The 18613-nt window shown below is 36.0% G+C and overlaps 1 protein-coding gene across 3 annotated transcripts in view; it reads left to right on the top strand.

The window, feature by feature from the left end:
* The window catches only part of NRDE2 (NRDE-2, necessary for RNA interference, domain containing), a 71925-nt gene that overhangs the window by 7273 nt on the left and 46039 nt on the right, over positions 1–18613 (top strand). For all 3 annotated transcript variants that reach the window (XM_074289733.1, XM_074289734.1, XM_074289735.1), the window contains exons 2-3: positions 10246–10354; positions 11725–11958. In XM_074289733.1, coding sequence (XP_074145834.1) covers positions 10246–10354; positions 11725–11958 — 343 coding nt within the window. The remainder of the gene's footprint in view (positions 1–10245; positions 10355–11724; positions 11959–18613) is intronic.

The raw sequence follows: 18613 nt of genomic DNA on the forward strand, positions 1-18613 counted from the left end.
AATTAAAGAAAAACTTTTGAATTATAAAAAAAAGAGAGAGAGAAGAAAATAACAGTGGAATTTCATGTAAGTCTTTCCAAGCCTCTCTGTATTCATCCTGCTGGTCATTTCTTACAGAACAATAATATCCCATAACATTCATATACCACAATTTATCTAACCATTCTCCAATTGCTGGGGATCCATTCAATTTCCAGTTTCTAGCCACTACAAAAAGGGCTGCCACAAACATTTTGGCACATACAGGTCCCTTTTCCTTCTTTATCTCTTTGGCATATAAGTCCAGTAGTAATACTGCTGGATCAAAAGGTATACAGTTTGATAACTTTTTGAGCATAATTTCAAATTGCTCTCCAAAATGGCTGGATCTGTTCACAACTCCACCAGCAATGTATCAGTGTCCCAGTTTTCCTGCCATCCCCTCCAACATTTGTCACTATCTTTTCCTGTCATCTTAGCCAATCTGACAGCTGTGTAGTGGTATCTCAGAGTTGTCTTAATTTGCATTTCTCTGATCAATAGTGATTTGGAACAGCCTTTCATATGAGTAGAAATAGTTTTAATTTAATCATCTGAAAATTGTTCACATCCTTTGACCATTTATCAATTGGAGAATGGCTTGATTTCTTATAACTTAGAGTCAATTCTCTATATATTTTGGAAATGAGGCCTTTATCAGAACCTTTAACTGTAAAAATGTTTTCCCAGTTTATTGCTTCCCTTCTAATCTTGTTTGTATTAGTTTTGTTTGTACAAAAGCTTTTTAATTTGATATAATCAAAATTTTCTATTATGTGATCAATAATGATCACTAATTCTTCTTTGGTCATAAATTCCTTCCTCCTCCACAAGTCTGAGAGGTAAACTATCCTATGTTCCTCTAATTTATTTATAATCTTGTTCTTTATGCCTAAATCATGAACCCGTTTTGATCTCATCTTGCTGTACGGTTTTTAAGTGTGGGTCCATGCCTAGTTTCTGCCATACTAATTTCCAGTTTTCCCAGCAGTTTTTGTCAAGTAGTGAATTCTTATCTCAAAATTTGGGATCTTTGGGTTTGTCAAACACTAGATTGCTATTGTTATTGACTATATTGTCTTGTGAATCTAACCTATTCCACTGATCAACTAGTCTATTTCTTAGCTAATACCAAATGGGTTTGGTGACTGTTGCTTTATAGTATAGTTTTAGATCAGGTACAGCTAGGCCACCTTCATTTGATTTTTTTTTTTTTTCATTAATTCTCTTAATTCTCGATCTTTTGTTCTTCCATATGAATTTTGTTGTTATTTTTTCTAGGTTATTAAAATAGTTTCTTGGGAGTCTGATTGGTATAGCACTAAATAAATAGATTAGTTTAGGGAGTATTGTCATCTTTATTATATTCGCTCAGCCTATCCAAGAGCACTTGATATTTTTCCAATTATTTAAATCTAACTTTATTTTTGTGGCAAGTGTTTTGTAATTTTGCTCATATAATTCCTGACTTTCTAAACAGCATTATTCTGCCTCCTCAATTCTGCCTACTGACTTTCCTTTAAGTCTCATCTCATATTTTACAGAAAGCCTATCTGAACCCTTTATTGCACTGCCTCCCTTCCTATTTATTCTGTATATATATCCTGTTCAGGTACAGCTAGGCCCCCTTAATTTGATTTTTTTTTTTCCATTAATTCCCTTGAAATTCTGGCCCTTTTGTTCTTCCATATGAGTTTTGTTGTTATTTTTTCTAGGTCATTAAAATAGTTTCTTGGGAGTCTGATTGGTATAGCACTAAATAGATAGATTAGTTTAGGGAGTATTGTCATCTTTATTATATTCACTTGGCTTATCCAAAAGCACTTAATATTTTTCCAATTTATTTTGTATCCTGAAACTTTACTAAAGTTGTGGATTATTTTTAATAGTTTTTTTTAGTAGATTCTCTGGCGTTCTCTAAGTATACCATCATATCATCTGCAAAGAGTGATAATTTGGTTTCCTCATTACTTACTCTAATTCCTTTATCTCTTTCTTAACTCTTATTGCCAAAGCTAGTGTTTCTACTACAATATTGAATAGTAATGGTGATAGTGGGCAATCTTATTTCACTCCTGATCTTATTGGCAATGGTTCCAGTTTATCCCCATTACATATGATGCTTACTGATGGTTTTAAATAGATGCTCCTGATTATTTTAAGGAAAAGTTCATTTATTCCTATACTCTCAAGTGTTTTTATTAGGAATGGATATTGAATTTTATCAAATGCTTTTTCTGCATCTATTAAGATATCATATGGTTTTTGTTAATTTCGTTATTAATATAGTCAATTATGCCAATAGTTTTCCTAATATTGAACCAGCCCTGAATTCCTAGTATGAATCCTACTTGATCATGGTGTATTATCCTGGGATGATTTTCTGTAATCTTTTTGCTAATATTTTATTAAGATTTTTGCATCAAAATTCATTAGGGAAATTGGTCTTTCTTTCTCTGTTTTCAACCTACCTGGTTTAGATATCAGTACCATGTCTGTGTCATAAAAGGAATTTGGTAGGACTCCTTCAATCCATATTTTTTCAAATCGTTTATATAGCATTGTTCTTTAAATGTTTGGTAAAATTCACATGTAAATCCATCTGGTGCTGGGGATTTTAGGGAGTTGATTAATAGGTTGTTTTATTTCTTTTTCTAAAATGGGACTGTTTAACCAGTTTACTTCTTCCTCTGTTAATCTGGGCAAGCTATATTTTTGAAGGTATTCTTCCATTTCATTTAAGTTATTGGTATAAAGTTGGGCAAAGTAATTACTAATTATTGCTCTAATTTCCTCTTCATTAGTGGCGAGTTCTCCTTTTTTCATTTTTAAGACTAACAATTTGATTTTCCTCTTTCCTTTTCTCAATCAAATTTACTAAGAGTTTATCTAAAACCAACTCTTAGTTTTATTTATTAATTCAATAGTTTTTTTTACTTTCAGTTTTATTATTCTCTCCTTTTTATATTTAGAATTTCAAGTTTAGTGTTTGACTGGACTCCATATTTCTAAACTGTTGACTATGTCATTTCTTCCCTCTTTCCTAGCCTCCTCATTGGCCAGAAATGCTCATTTCCATTTATGAAAATTTTATCTATTCTTGAAGGTTTAGCTCACTACCTTTTTCACATTGTCATCTTCAACTTCCCCAACCAATAGTTTCTCCCTCCTCTGTAATAATATAGCTCTTGTTTGTACCCTCCAACCAAATTGATTTACTAATTTTTTCCCACATGCCATGGGAATTTGCACATCTTTACTTTGCCCTGTACTATGTCTGTCCCTCTCTCCCCATCTGTGTTTCTGTCTATCTGTCTCTGCTCTCTGTGTATCTTTTTCTGTCTCTGTCTCTATCCTCCCGCTCCTCTCTCTCTGCCTCTTCTCTCTGTTTCTGTATCTCTGTTTCTCTCTGTCTCTCTGTCTCCTCTCTCACCCTTTCTCCCTCCCCCCTCTTCTCTCTCTCTCTCTCTCTCTCTCCTCTTCCTCTCTCTCTCTCTCTCTCTCTCTCTCTCTCTCTCTCTCTCTCTCTCTCTCTCTCTCTCTCTCTCTCTCTCTCTCTCTCTCTCTGTCTCTCTCTGTCTCTCTCTGTCTCTCTCTGTCTCTTCCTTTCCTTCCCTTCCTCCCTCCTCCCCCCTCATTACAGAAAAACCTGTTCTTCTTTCAAAGTCCAGCTTAAATCCTGTCTCAAAGAGTTTTGCTCCTGAATGGGGTGTCTAGTGTGGCCCCAGGGCCCTGTTGTCATCTCCAACCTTTTCATTATTTTTGTCAGTGACTTCAGTGAAAACATCGGAGACTTCTACCAAATTTGTGGACACAAAATGAAAGTGATAACTATTATGTTAAATGACAGAAATCCAAATAGGGCTCTTCTTAACATGTTTAAATGGTGAATCAAATTCATTAAGGTGAAATTTATTAGAGCTCATTGTAAAATCACTTTGATTAAAAACAATCATCTCTGCAAGGATAGCATGAAATTATAGTGTTCAAAACCAAGGGAATAATACTTCCATTGTATTCTGTGTTAATCATTGCATTGTAGAATCTAGGAATTTGATATAACTTCAGAAATCATCTTGTCCAGCCTCTATATGAATATGAATTCTATGATAATAATGTATGCTACTAGAGGTCAGAGACTGTCCTATTTTTGTCTTTGTATCTCAGATCATAGCTCAGAACCTGGTATATAAGGCTTATTTTGATAAATGCTTTTTGAATTTAATTAAACATATTAACAAGTAGTTATCTAGTCCTTGCTTGAAGGACTCCTGTCTTCATCACTACATCCTGAAATAGGCCATTCCGGTTACATATATTTCTAATTGTCATCTGGCTATAGTCTCCTTCAGCTAGTCCTCATATGTCATAATCTTGGGATTCTTTACCATTCTTATTGCCTTCTGATATGGTCCAGCTTATCATTATCCTTTCAAACATAGAGTGATGATTGAACTTAATACTCCTCATGCATTCTGACCAAAGCAGAGTATAACAAGACTGTCATATCTTTGGCTTTGGGCACTATGCCTCCATTTAGTCTTGGATTCCATGAGATATTTTCTTTATCATTTGAGACTATTGACTTGTCTTGTATTTTTTCATCTGAACTACTGGTTAATCTCTCCTCTATCTTATCCTTATTAAGTTGATTTTTTGTAACCGAAGTATAAAACTTTGCATTTATTGCTAATCCATCAACTTGGATTCAGCCTAGCAATTTAACTTATCAAGAACTTTTTGGATCCTGTAATTTAGTGTTAGTTTTCCCTCTGTGCTATTTGCATTTTTAATAAGCATGCCATCTATACCTATATTCCAAGTCATTGTCAGTGTTAAACTATACAGACCTAAGCACAAATTGAAAGCAAACTTTTTATTGACTTTTAGGTCCAATAAAAAAAGTTTGATAACTTTCATATCCCTTCTAAATTCCTTTCTTAAGGTTAAACATTGCTACCATTTTTCTGCATATGGCATGGTATTTAATGTCCTCACTGGCATCACTGCTGTCCTCCCGATACACTTTAGCTTTTCCATGATCTTAAAATTTGATCCCTAGAAGGCTGATTACAATGTTTTAGGTATGGACCCGGGCAAAGTACAATAAAACTATTCTTTTATTCTGGACACTATGCTTCTCTTAATGCAGTTTTGAATAGCATTAGATTTTTTTTTTTTTTTTTTTTGATTGCTATGACACATTATTGACTCATTTTGAACTTGTAGTTCATTAAATCACTTGTTCTTTTCCATAGGAATTGCTCTCTAGATATATCTCCCTCATCATGTACTTGTAAAGTTGATTTTTTTAGTCCAAATGTAGAATTTTGCATGTATCCCTGGACCTATGATAGTCTTATTCAGTTTTATATTAATGGATTTGGTCCATCATTGTAGTCTGTTGAGACTGTTTTTTCATTCTCTCATCCAGTGACAGCTTCATGTCATCTCAAAATTGACAAGCATATTGTCTAGCCTTTCATCCAACCTATTAACATAAAAAATAGAATACAGTCAAGATCTAGACCCTTAGGACACATTGACTACTAGGGACTTCCTCCAATCTGACACTTAACCATTCATAACTGTTCTTCAGAACTAATCATTCAAGCATTTCTGAAACTACCAATTATATGCATAACCTACTTTCTCTATCTTGTCCAAAGGGGAACATCAAAGACTTTGTTAGATGTTTTACTTGAGTGCAGATGTACTAAATTGACTGTGTTCTCCTGGATCTGTCAATGTAGTTATCTTGTTAACAGAGGAAATACTGTTAGTTTCGTGAGACTTTCTACAAATGAATCTATTCTAACTCTGTTATTATTGTTCAGTCATTTTAGAAATGTCCAACTCTTTATGACCCCGTTTGGGGTTTTTTTGGCAGAGATATTGGAGTGATTGGCCATTTCTTTTTCTAGCTCATTTTATAAATGAGGAAACTGAGGCAAACATATTTAAGTGACTTGCCCAGAGTTACAAAGAAAATAAGTTTCTGAATGTGGATTTGAACTCAGATCTTCTGATCCCAGGTCTAGAACTCTATCTACTGTACCAGATAGCTGCTCTATTCTAATTCTTAGTGATTACCATTTCCCTTTCTAAATGCTCACAAACTGTTTCTTTAATAATATATTCTAGGATTTTGCCAAGAATAGAATAACAACATTAATAGCTAGCATTTATATAATGGTTTAAAGTTTAAAGCGTTTTGCATGTTATTTTACTCAATTTACACAATAGTCTTGCTTGATAGGTGCTATTATTACTCATATTCTATAGATGAGAAAACTGAAGCTGTGAGAAGTCACATGAATCCCTAAGGATTACAGCTAGTACATGTCATCCTCGTTTTAAATTCATGTCTTACTGATTCCAAAATCAACACACCATCTACTATGTTCTTTAGCTGCCTTTAAGAAGTCTAGCTTGTATGGGTTTGGTTTACAGATTGTACCTTTTAATATGGAGGGAAAGATAATCATTACCAGTTTTATGAACCTTCCCTTATTCCCCATTGATCTAAGATCACAGCCAGCTCTCCAAGCTGCAAATGACAATTCTTTCATTGCCCTAGAATATAGGCTAGTTCTGTTGACTTGAACTTATTCAGGACAGCTAGTTGTCTTATCAGCTCCTTATTTACCTTGATCTCAACTCTTGAGTTAACCATTTTTGCGCCATCTCAATCAAAAGATTAGTCACCTTGGCAGACAAAACAAGCAAACTAAAAATTAAGTAGTTTTGTCTTCTCACTCTTAGATGTTATTCTTCTACTACTTATCTTAGTTAGGTATCTTGTCCTTTCTTTTATTTTCTTCTTTCCCCAAAGAGTGTTAAAAAAAAAACACACACACACACATTTTAGTTGACTTTAGCATTATTTGACAACTTTGGTTCATTCTGGATTTCCACACTAATATACCACTCACATATAAATTTGTTACCTTTCCTTTCTTTGTTTTTCATTGCTTGCTTTCTAAGAGTCTCAATTGGCTGCTAATGAGTTCTCTGGGGACCCCCACTGGTCTTCTAGAATCTAGTCTAGATAGCACTCTTGCTACTTACTCACAGGAATAATTTGTTTTTTCAGAATTATAATTTTGAGAGCTTCCCATTCTCCTTGAACCTATTTCTGTATAGGATTGTAGGCAATTAGCTCTTGCCTACCCTTCATCTGGATGCTTTGAAATATGTTCTCCAAGACTTAAATCAACTGATGCTGAGTGAAATGAGCAGAACCAGAAGATCACTGTACACTTCAACAACAATACTGTATGAGGATGTATTCTGATGGAAGTGGAAATCTTCAACATAAAGAAGATCCAACTCACTTCCAGTTGATCAATGATGGACAGAGGTAGCTGCACCCAGAGAAGAAACACTGGGAGGGGAATGAAAATTGTTAGCACTAATATCTGTCTGCCCAGGTTGCATGTACCTTCGGATTCTAATGTTTATTGTGCAACAAGAAAATGATATTCGCACACATGTATTGTACCTAGACTATATTGTAACACATGTAAAATGTATGGTATTGCCTGTCGTCGGGGGGAGGGAATAGAGGGAGGGGGGGTAAATTGGAAAAATGAATACAAGGGATAATATTATAATATATATATATATATAATAAAAAAAAAAAAAATCAAAAAAAAAAAAAAAAAAAAAGAAATATGTTCTCCAAAAGTTTATGGTATATGTCAGGCTATTTCCTGGTGCTGTCATAAAATTGTGAGTTCTTGTCACTAGAATCAGTCAATCAGTCAATAAACATTTGTTAAACACCAGCTATGTGGTAGGTACTGCACTAAATGTTGGGGAATCAAATAGAGGCCAAAAACAGTCTCTGCCCTCAAGGAGTTCACGATCTAATAGGGGAGACAACAATCAAATAAATATATACAAAGCAGGATATATACAAAATTAATAGGAGGGGAGGCAGTGCAATTAAGGGGTCAGATAGGCTTTCTGTAAAATATGAGATGAGACTTAAAGGAAAGTCAGTAGGCAGAATTAAGGAGGCAGAATGATGCTGGGACAGCCAGAAAAAGTACCTGAAGCTGAAAGATGGAGTATCTTGTTTATGGAATGGCCAAAAGCTTGTATCACTGGATTGAGCAACATATGTTGAGGAGTAAGATAGCAAGAAGACTGCAGATGTAGGAGGGGGCTAGTTCATGAAGGGCTTAGCAGGATTTTATCGTTGATTCTGAAAGTGATAGAGAGCTGCTAGAGTTTATTGAATAGAGGGGTGACATGATTATGTGCTTTAGGAAAATCACATTAGTGCTGAAATGAGAATGGATCCGAGAGACCAGAAATAGGCTGATTCACTGGCAGACTGACACGATCCACTTTGGGAGGTGATAAGGGCCTGCACTAGTGTGGTGGCGGTGTCAGAGAAGAGAAGGGTACACATTCAAGAGATACTGCAGAAGTGCAATCAGTGGGCCTTGGCAGTAGACTGGATGCGAAGGAGGAATGAGGGATGAGAGAGAGAGGAGTCAGGGAGAGCTCCCATATTTTGAACCTGAGAGATTGGGAGCATAGAATTGTCCTCAACAAGAAGAGGGAATGTAGGAGCCAGGGAGAGTTTGGAGGGAGAGATTTGGATCTATCAGGATCCAGGGTGTGACTATCTTTATGTCTGAGATGGCCAAAGGAATAGCTCATGGGAAGTGAGTAGGTGAGGGAACTAAGTGGTTAAGGAGTTTAAGACAGAGTCAGTGTGTATACTGAAGTCTTCTAGGGGGAGGACAGGAGTTGAGAAAATTATGAGCCTCCTTGAGAAAGAAGGGGGAATGGACTTGGGGTCTGTAGACAAAAGGCACCAGGATTTTGATTTTGTGGTAGCTAGGAATAGGAGGAACCTCAAAGGATAGAAGGGTCACTGAGCAATGGAGGTGTGTGTGGGGGAACTGAACCTGGAAGTAGCTGTGGGAAGCAAGGAGTATTCCGGAACCCTCCCCACCACCTGTCTCCTCCCCTCCCAACACACATATACACATACACACACCCCTTTACCAGTGAGCTGCAGGTAGTGAGTAAAGCTGTAAACAGCACTGGAAAGGATGCTCAGAGAGGCTTTGTCATTTGTAGAGAGCCAGATTTTAATAATAGCTAGTAGTTGAAAGGAATGGGAGAGGAAAATATTTAGGGTGAAGTAGTATACTGCCTGTGGAATGGACATTCCAGAGGGCACAGTGGAAGGGGAGAGTAGCATTCGGATGGGACTTTAGAGTGGGATGGTTGAGGGAGATGGAAATAAGTGATGAGGTGATGAGAGGGTGGGGAAGGGGATTTGAAAGATGATCTGCTGGGGCAGAGAAGCACCCAGTTCTGAAGACTATGACCAGGTTTTGAGAATGTTCATCAGTGACAACATTGAATATCATACCACTCTTCCCAGAGGAGATTAGAGAATCTCACCCTGTCATCCATCTGCTCAGAAATCTGCCAGGGCTTCCTACTACCTTTAGGGTGACATATAAACTCCCTAGACAGGCTTTTAAGCTCTTCTTTTTATATCATTCTCTTTATGTATTTTGAGTTCCAGTCAAGGTGCACTCCCAGCTATTCTCACTTAGTATCCAGATCCCACAGATCATTCTCCTGGACCTTCACTGAATGAATGAATGAATGAATGAATGAATGAAAAAACCATGTATTAAGCACATACCTTGTTCCAAGGCATTTATTCTCATTTCTGTTTTTCAATCTTTTTTCTTCAGACTGGATTTAGGTGTCATTTCCTATATGAACCCTTCCCTAAACTCCACAATTGTTAATGCTTTTTCCCTCCTTAACTTAGCTTGTATTCCCAGTAGACTGTAAATTTCTTAAAGACAGGGATCATTTGGTTTTTGTCTGATTTTAATACCTAGAATAGTGTGCTCTCTCTCTCTCTCTCTCTCTCTCCATACATATATGTATATATATGTACATATATATGCTTCACATAATAAATATTTGCTGAATTGATGGTGACTTAAAATGTAGTGGAATAAAACAAAATTTTATAGTCTTAAATATTTAGTGTGCTAAAACCCTGTCCTCTGCCAAATAAAAAAACATTTTGTAACTCTCTTTGCTGTCCTTGACTGTTTAGAATAGTTTGCCGACATTGGCAATGAATTAGGTCATTGGCTGATTAGATGAATTTCTTGCTTTTTAGCATGTATTGAGCTAATGTTATTGATCTTTTTTTCCTTTCTGCATAAATAGATTTAGACTGGTTGAGCAACCCAAGCTTTTGTACTGGAAACATACCAACTCTGCAACAAAATACTGTAGAGATTACAGCTCTTACTTCTGAAAAGGAACTGCTCACAAGGTAGCATCTTCTTTGACATTTTTCTCAGATTTTCTTTTATATGCTGTATTGTTTGCCATTGTGACTAGTATATGACGGGACTTCTGTATCTTACCTTAAATGAAACTTCCTGAAAACCTTTAAAAAACATCATGCTGATCTTTTCCAAACTATTTTTTCCCTTATCTCACTGTGACATTTCCTTTTTTCTTTCCTTCTCCTTTCTCCTCCTTCTATATTGCAATGAAATTACTGATGGTATCTCTGTAATTAGGCCTGGAAGGAAATGTCAGTATCATGATTCTTAAACAGCTTTGTTTAATGTTCACTGATGTCTATTGTTTCAAAACAAATGTTATTTTCAAACAAATCTCCAAAGATCCACTCTTTCTTACAAGGTTCATTCCCCAGAAAAAATATCAATTCAATAATACAAAGGAGGGAGATATTCCTTAACAGACAGTATGACACTATTAAATGCTGTAGTTGATCAGAGTTTTATTGCTTGGTTGCATTGAATTTATTTGCATTGTTAAAGACAATATAAATGTTGTCCTTTTGATTATAAAGCAACTCTACTGACCTCCTTAATAATGTCTCAAATCACATAGTTAAGATAGCTTTCATAAAACTTGATTGTTGTGCCTTTTATATTCTATTCCTGGGTTATATTAAATTCTAAGAAAAGGGTTTTTTTGTTTTTTTTATTTTTTTGAATCAACATATAATTTATGTCCAGTTTTAAAAGCCTATTGCTGAAAATTATGGAAATGACTCTGTGGAGTTGTCCTGCTCACATGGGTTTATTAATTCCTCACAAACACATTTCCTTGAGTAGTATACTTTGTTAAGCCCTGATCTTGAGGGTACAGTACTAACAAGCCTTTTTTAATTAAGGAAAGGATGCTACTGAACTTGAGAGAATTGTTTATAGTACTCTGCTTTAACCTTTGGAAATCATGGACAAAACTTTGGTCCACTTTTTTACCTTTAAAATCATATTAGTGGGAAGAGGTAGGACTGAATATGTGCTGCTTAGAAAGTTGCTTTTGTAAAATACTCTGGTTTTTATTTGATAAATTAATCTCTAGATGCTTTTTGTTTAAAGGCAAATATTAATGTGTATACCTAAAAATATTAAGTATAGACTACTCAAAATTGAACCTATCATTTCATTTATTTTTTCTCTAATTGTAAGACCTTATAAACTTATATGTGAATCTCTTAGGAAAGTTCTTTAAAAAGACCCTATTTGAAGTTCTCTGTTTCATTTGTGGAAGCACTATTTCCTGTTCTGTCTTCTCTCTCCCCTTTCAGTGTGTGATTGTTTAGTTTTTCTTAATATTTCTTAAATAGTTTTTGAGAATTATAAGCTTTATTTTTCTGAACAGGAGCCCTTTAAAACCAGAACTTTCAGAAGGCAGTGATGTACACAAAAGGCTTAAACAAGCAAGTAGAAAAAAGAAGAAAGAAAAAAAGAAAAAGAAAAAACACCAACATCACAAGAAAACCAAGAAAAAATATGAGCAGTCTAGTGACAGTGAATCTTATTCAGCTACTGACTCTGAAAAGGAGACATCTACAGGATGCATCATTTACAGTAAAAAGGAAGTTGAGAAACCAAAGTATGTATTCTGTTCATAAATTACATTTGTCATTTGGATTTTTCCTTTCTTTGGGATCCTAGAGTCATTTGCTCATGCTATGTGTTCTCTGATGTCCATTTATATATATATATGTATATATATATATATTATCTCTCATTTTGTATATTAGAGCAGGGAGGGACCTCAGTATTTATCTAAAGCAGGTATGACAAACTCAAATAGAAAGAGTGGTCACCAAACTCTATATAGAAATCCCAGGGGGCCACATATTGTAACATAATGTTACAAAACAGTAACATTATCTGTATTCTGCTCGTTTTTATTCATTTCAAAATATTTCCCAGTTAATCGGGTTTGGGCTGACACATTCATCTGGAAGGATTGAATGATTTGCCCAGCATTGTCCAGCTGTTCGTTAGAAAAGATTTGAACCATGGAACTTTGCTAGTGTTCTTTTCACTGTGTTATATTCTTATAATGAGTTCCATGTGAAAGTGCTTTGTCCATAGATAGAACAGTTGATATGGTGTAAAACTTGCTGAGTTTCTCATCATTTAAGCATAATTTTTATTTTGCTTATATACAAAAATTTGGTGAGAGAAATTTAAAATTTAAATGTGTCTAAGGTATACTTTAAAAATAGTTAAGCATTCTGTAGCTCTTAGGGGATTGCTATATTCTTGTTCCGTGAATGGAACTCCCATTGATGTCAGTGTACACCATGCTTTGAGCATATATATGGAATATAGTCCTCTGTGTTTCCACTCAACCTGTTAACAGTGAATCCTCTTGGGGGACCATTCTGTCATCAGGTACTTGCTAAAAAGTGCTTTAGGGCTCTGAAGTTCTTTAAATGTCATCCGGTTCTGATACTTTGGGTCTCAGATGTCATTAGCACACCAATCACAAAATTTTGAATAGCAAACAAGCGACAAAGTAAAGAAGTTTCATGGGACAGTTAAAAAGAAACAGCCTTCCTGGTGGTGGTTGTTTTCATGTGTTGGTGAGTATTTCCCTGTTAGTCCTAATAAGTTGATTTTAAGATTTTTTTTTTAAAGGAATTAACATGAACCCAAGCTGTCTCCTCCTAGTTTCTCTTCTACTTGACATTTCCTTCACTGTCTTTGCATATTCATCTTTTATTCTTGCCCCCTAAGTATGAGTGTCCTCTTCCTCTTTTTTTCTTTACTCTCTTTATCTGGGTGATCTCACCTGTTTGGCTATCACTTTTATTGAGGTAACTCCCAAAGATGTCCATTTAGCATTAGGCTGTCCTCTAAGCTCTGGTTCATTATAATGCCTCCTGTATATCTCCATTAGCATGTCTCAATAACCTCTTAAATTCAATATGCCCCAAACTGCATTCATCATCCTCTCCCATTGAACTTGCCTCTCTTCCTAACTTCCCCATGTGAATTGATTGTACTCATATTCCCCTAGTGACCCAGACGCTAAACTTTGTCCATCTTTGACTTCCCTTTGACCTTAATGTTCCACATCCAATTAATTGCCTAATGAATTGGGTGCTTAGGATCGCCATTCACTATTGTAGTGCCTGATATCTTTCACACATGATGCTTTGCTTACTTTAATTCGTCTCCACACTGACAGGTCTGGATTTTCATACAAAAACCACCATATCCTTATACTCATACTGCTCCTCAGTTCAAAGGATATCCCTGGAGAGGAAGGAGGGAGATATATGGACTCTCCACGTCACCTCACAAACCCTCACTGATGTATTTCCATTTATACAAATGTCTAATCATGGCACTTTTCAATTTTAAATATAGCATTTACTTAATAGTAAGGCAAAAAAAAAATTTTTACATCACAGATATTCATATAGTAAAGCAAATGTGGGAGTAACGACTATATCCTCTAAATTTGGCTTTTATTTTTCCACCAGTTCATTCAGTATCTTTGTAGGTAAGTGAGCACTTAGAGAAAAGAGCACATGAAAGAGAAAAATCCATGTTCTCAAGTTAACTCAATTCTGGAAGAGGAAATTTGAAGATCCTCTTTCTTCAGTATTGTCTATAAAAGTTCCTTGATAAGTGTGTTACTTCTTTGTTGAATCACTAATAAACTGAATTAACCCACATTTTGCTTAACTAACAACACACTGCCTATAACTAAATTAATTTATTTGGCAGATGACATCTCTGATTCTTTGCTTCTAAGATGTCCTTTGTACTGGTAGATTTACCCCTTAACAACAACTGAATAGTCTCCTTCACTTCTAGCTTCAGATTCAGTTTATGTAGTTCTGAAATCTCCACTTTTACTTCTTTTTATCTTTCCTGGTTCAGACTTTCGGTTCTCTGGAAATGACCCCACCATAACTTACCATTAATAACCAAATTCATGTCTTCTGCCTAATATTAAATAAATTATATTTGTTGTACAATCATTGTACAATTTTGGTATCCTCATTTCCTAAGTTATTAGATTAAAGGTTCTTCAGTTTTAATGCAAATTCTAATCCATTCTGTAGTTTACTTACCATAACCCATCACATTTTAAAATGAGCAACTCCTTTTTTTTTTAATAACTCTTTATTGACAGAACATATGCCTGGGTAATTTTGTACAACATTATCCCTTGCACTCACTTCTGTTCTGACTTTTCCCTTCCCTCCCTCCACCCCTTCCCCTAGATGGCAAGCAGTCTTATACATGTTAAATATGTTATAGTATATCCTAGATACAATATGTTTGTAGGACCGAACAGTTCTCTTATTGCACAGGGAGAATTGGATTCAGAAGGTAAAAAATAACTTGGGAAGAAAAACGAAAATGCAAACAGTTTACACTCATTTCCCAGTGTCCTTCTCTGGATGTAGCTGATTCTGTCCATCATTGATCAATTGGAACTGAATTAGATCTTCTCTTTGTCAAAGAGATTCACTTCCATCAGAATACATCCTCATACAGCAGGGGTCCTCAAACTTTTTAAATAGGGGGCCAGTTCACTGTCCCTCAGACTGTTGGAGGGCCAGACTATAGTAAAAACAAAAACTATGAACCTCAGCCCAGTGCCGGAAGTGTGTGTTGCTAACGCAAGTTTAGGTCGAAGGTCACTTCCGGTCTGATTTTGCCATAACCTGGCGGGCTGCATAAACGTCCTCATGGGCCTCATCTGGCCCATGGGCTGTAGTTTGAGGACTCCTGCTCATACAGTATTGTTGTTGAAGTGTATAATGATCTGGTTCTGCTCGTTTCATTCAGCATCAGTTCATGTAAGTCTCTTCAAGCCTCTCTGTATTTGTCCTGCTGGTCATTTCTTACAGAACAATAATATTCCATAACATTCATATACCATAATTTACCCAAGCATTTTCCAATTGATGGACATCCACTCAGTTTCCAGTTTCTAGCCACTACAATAAGGGCTGTCACAAATATTTTGGCACATACAGGTCCCTTTCCCTTCTTCAGTATTTCTTTGGGATATAAGCCCGGTAGTAACACTGCTGGATCAAAAGGTATGCACAGTTTGATAACTTTTTGGGCATAATTCCAGATTGCTCTCCAGAATGGTTGGATTCGTTCACAGCTCCACCAGCAATGCATCAATGTCCCAGTTTTCCCGTATCCCCTCCAACATTCATCATTATTTGTTCCTGTCATCTTAGTCAATCTGACAGGTGTATAGTAGTATCTCAGAGTTGTCTTAATTTGCATTTCTCTGATCAGTAGTGATTTGGAACACTCTTTCATATGAGTGGAAATAGTTTCAATTTCATCATCTGAGAATTGTCTGTTCATATCCTTTGACCATTTATCATTTGGAGAATGGCTTGATATCTTATAAATTAGAGTCAATTCTTTATATTTTGGAAATGAGGCCTTTATCAGGACCTTTAACTGTAAAAATGTTTTCCCAGTTTGTGAGCAACTACTTCTTTTAGAACCCTGAGCTGGCTTGTGTTTCCAAAAATGAATTGTCAATGCAATCTTAACCAGAAGCTGCTTTTCTTTCTTTGTTTTTTTTTTGTTTTTTTTTTTTTCCTCCTGAGGCTGGGGTCAAGTGACTTGTCCAGGGTCATACAGCTAGGAAGTGTTAAGTATCTGAGACCAGATTTGAACTCTGGTCCTCCTGACTTCAGGTCTGGTGCTCTATCCACTGCACCACCTAGCTGCCCCCTCAGAAGCTGCTTTTCTTGGAAGCAGACTTATGTCGTTTACTTCCTTAGACAAGTTTGCCTATTCTACTTCTATAACAATATTAAATATACCCCTTTCTCTCCATTCAGACTGCCATGAGCCTAATAATAAGGCTTTATCTCTTTTTCTTGGGCTGGACTAACATCTTCTTAATCCTTGTTGTTCAGTTTCAGTCTTGTCCAATTGTTCATAATTCCACTTGGGTTTTCTTGACAAAGATATTGGAGAGCTGTGTCATTTTCTTCTCCAGCTTATTTTACAGATGAGGAAATGAAAGCAGGCAGGGTTAAGTGATTTGTCTAGGGTCACCCAACTAGTAAGCTAGTAAGCATTTCAGGTAAGATTTTTAGTCAGGAAGATGAGTCTTCTTTACTTCAGACCGGGTGGTTTCTCTCCTGTACCACCTAGCTGCCCACTTTATTTAATAAAGCTGCCAGTTTAATTTTCCTGATGTGTAGTTAAGACTGTTATCTCCTGCTTAAAAACCTTTTGAAAGTCTTCTAGTAAAATGTAAACTCCTTAGCATGACTTTTCAGAGGTAACACACTCTGGTTCTGCTTAACCTCTCTTTTCAGCCTAATTAAACTCGATTGTTCTTTAGATACTCTTAAGTTTCTGCTAGACTACTAATTGTTATTCTCTGTCTTATATCTGTCGCCCCCACTTCCCTCCTATGGGCCATTCTCCACATGCCTAAAGTATGCCTTCTGTGCTCATCTTTGGCTGCTGAATCCTTCTTTTAGGAAAAGATTCTTCTTTTAGACTTGGCTCTTGACCTGTCTTTTCATGAAGTAGTCAGCCATTCCCCTCAGTGTTCTCTTTTGTCTTAGGCTCTACTTGAGCAATTTGTTGCATCTCCTTTTCTCCCTTACTATACTTTATCTTCATGGAGCTAGGTGGCTGAATTGATAGACTTTTATTCTTGAATTCAGATCTGTCCTCAGGCGTTTACTCGATGTGTGTGATACTGGGCAAATCACTCACCCTGTTTGCCTCAGTTTCTTCATCTGTAAAATGAGCTGGAGAAGGAGATGGCAAACCACACCCGTCTGTCTGCCAAGAAAATCCTAAATGAGATCAGGAAGAGTTGGACATGATTGAAAAACTACTGAACAGTGACGATGCTTTACCTTTGATTTTGTTCATCTGCATTAAATGTCATATTCTTGGAAATAGATTATAAGATCTTTGAAGGTCAGGATTTCCATTTTTTCATCTCTATTTCTGTTTACTAGCAGAATGTCTTGCATTTTGTAGATAATAAATGTTTTTGCAATTGAATCTTCATATTAAACAACTTGTGAGTCTCTTTTTCATAGGGAGGGACATCATAAAGGAGTTTCTTAAAATTCAAGAAGAGCTATGTTGGGAAATACTTAGTTTTAGCCTGTACTTAACTTTGTAGATATAACTTTTCATCCATTCTATGTCAACACAAATGGTGGCATTTGTGTAGCTCAGATTTCGTTTGATTAGTTTATTGACATTGTGCTAAAAATTAAAAGCCTTACTAAGGTTGAGCTAAATAATACATATTAATTATACATATTCTTATTAACTGTCTTCTTCATTATCTTGCCTAGAACTTGCATAGTCCCTTTTAGTCTTCCCCGGATCTTATCTCACTGATTAATTTATACCCAGGTGGGGAAAGAACTAAGGGCACTAATGTGTGTGGGAGTTCCTCTGATGTCATAAATGTAGGTCCGTCTCCTGGGGTTCTATATTTGGATGCAGAAGAGCTGGTTTCTTTTTCCCTTAGGAGGGAATCACCTTCTGTCATTTTTTCTCTATCTTTTTTTTTTTTTTAAATTTTTTTTTATTATATATATATATATTTTTATAATATTATCCCTTGTATTCATTTTTCCAAATTACCCCCCCTCCTCTATTCCCTCCCCCCGATGACAGGCAATCCCATACATTTTACATGTGTTACAATATAGTCTAGGTACAATACATGTGTGTGAATATCATTTTCTTGTTGCACAATAAACATTAGAATCCGAAGGTACATGCAACCTGGGCAGACAGATATTAGTGCTAACAATTTACATTCACTTCCCAGTGTTTCTTCTCTGGGTGTAGCTACCTCTGTCCATCATTGATCAACTGGAAGTGATTTTTTTCTCTATCTTAAGGACTATGATTATTGACCTCCTGTTTTCTGGGGGAACTTTTCTTCTCCTTCAAGATAGGAGTGAATCTTTTCCCACTTAAATCAGAACTGCTTACTGAACTGAATGTCTAATGATATAGAGATAAGTTGTTGACTCTCAGGGTAGTGTGCACTTGATCACCTGACTTTGGGACATCTGGATATTGTTCCTTCCTTCCTCCAACTTGGCTTTCCATTTTCTTCCGGGATGCTTTCAGACACTTCCAGTTAATGAGATTTCCCTCCCTTCTTTACTCCCTTCAATTTCTGAACTGGCAGAGAAAAATCTTCAGTCATTTTTTTCCCAAAGGGAATCAATGTAGAGACAGACTAGGAATGCTCCTCT

Source organism: Sminthopsis crassicaudata, chromosome 2 (assembly GCF_048593235.1).
Source record: "Sminthopsis crassicaudata isolate SCR6 chromosome 2, ASM4859323v1, whole genome shotgun sequence".
In the NCBI taxonomy this organism is placed as follows: domain Eukaryota; kingdom Metazoa; phylum Chordata; class Mammalia; order Dasyuromorphia; family Dasyuridae; genus Sminthopsis; species Sminthopsis crassicaudata.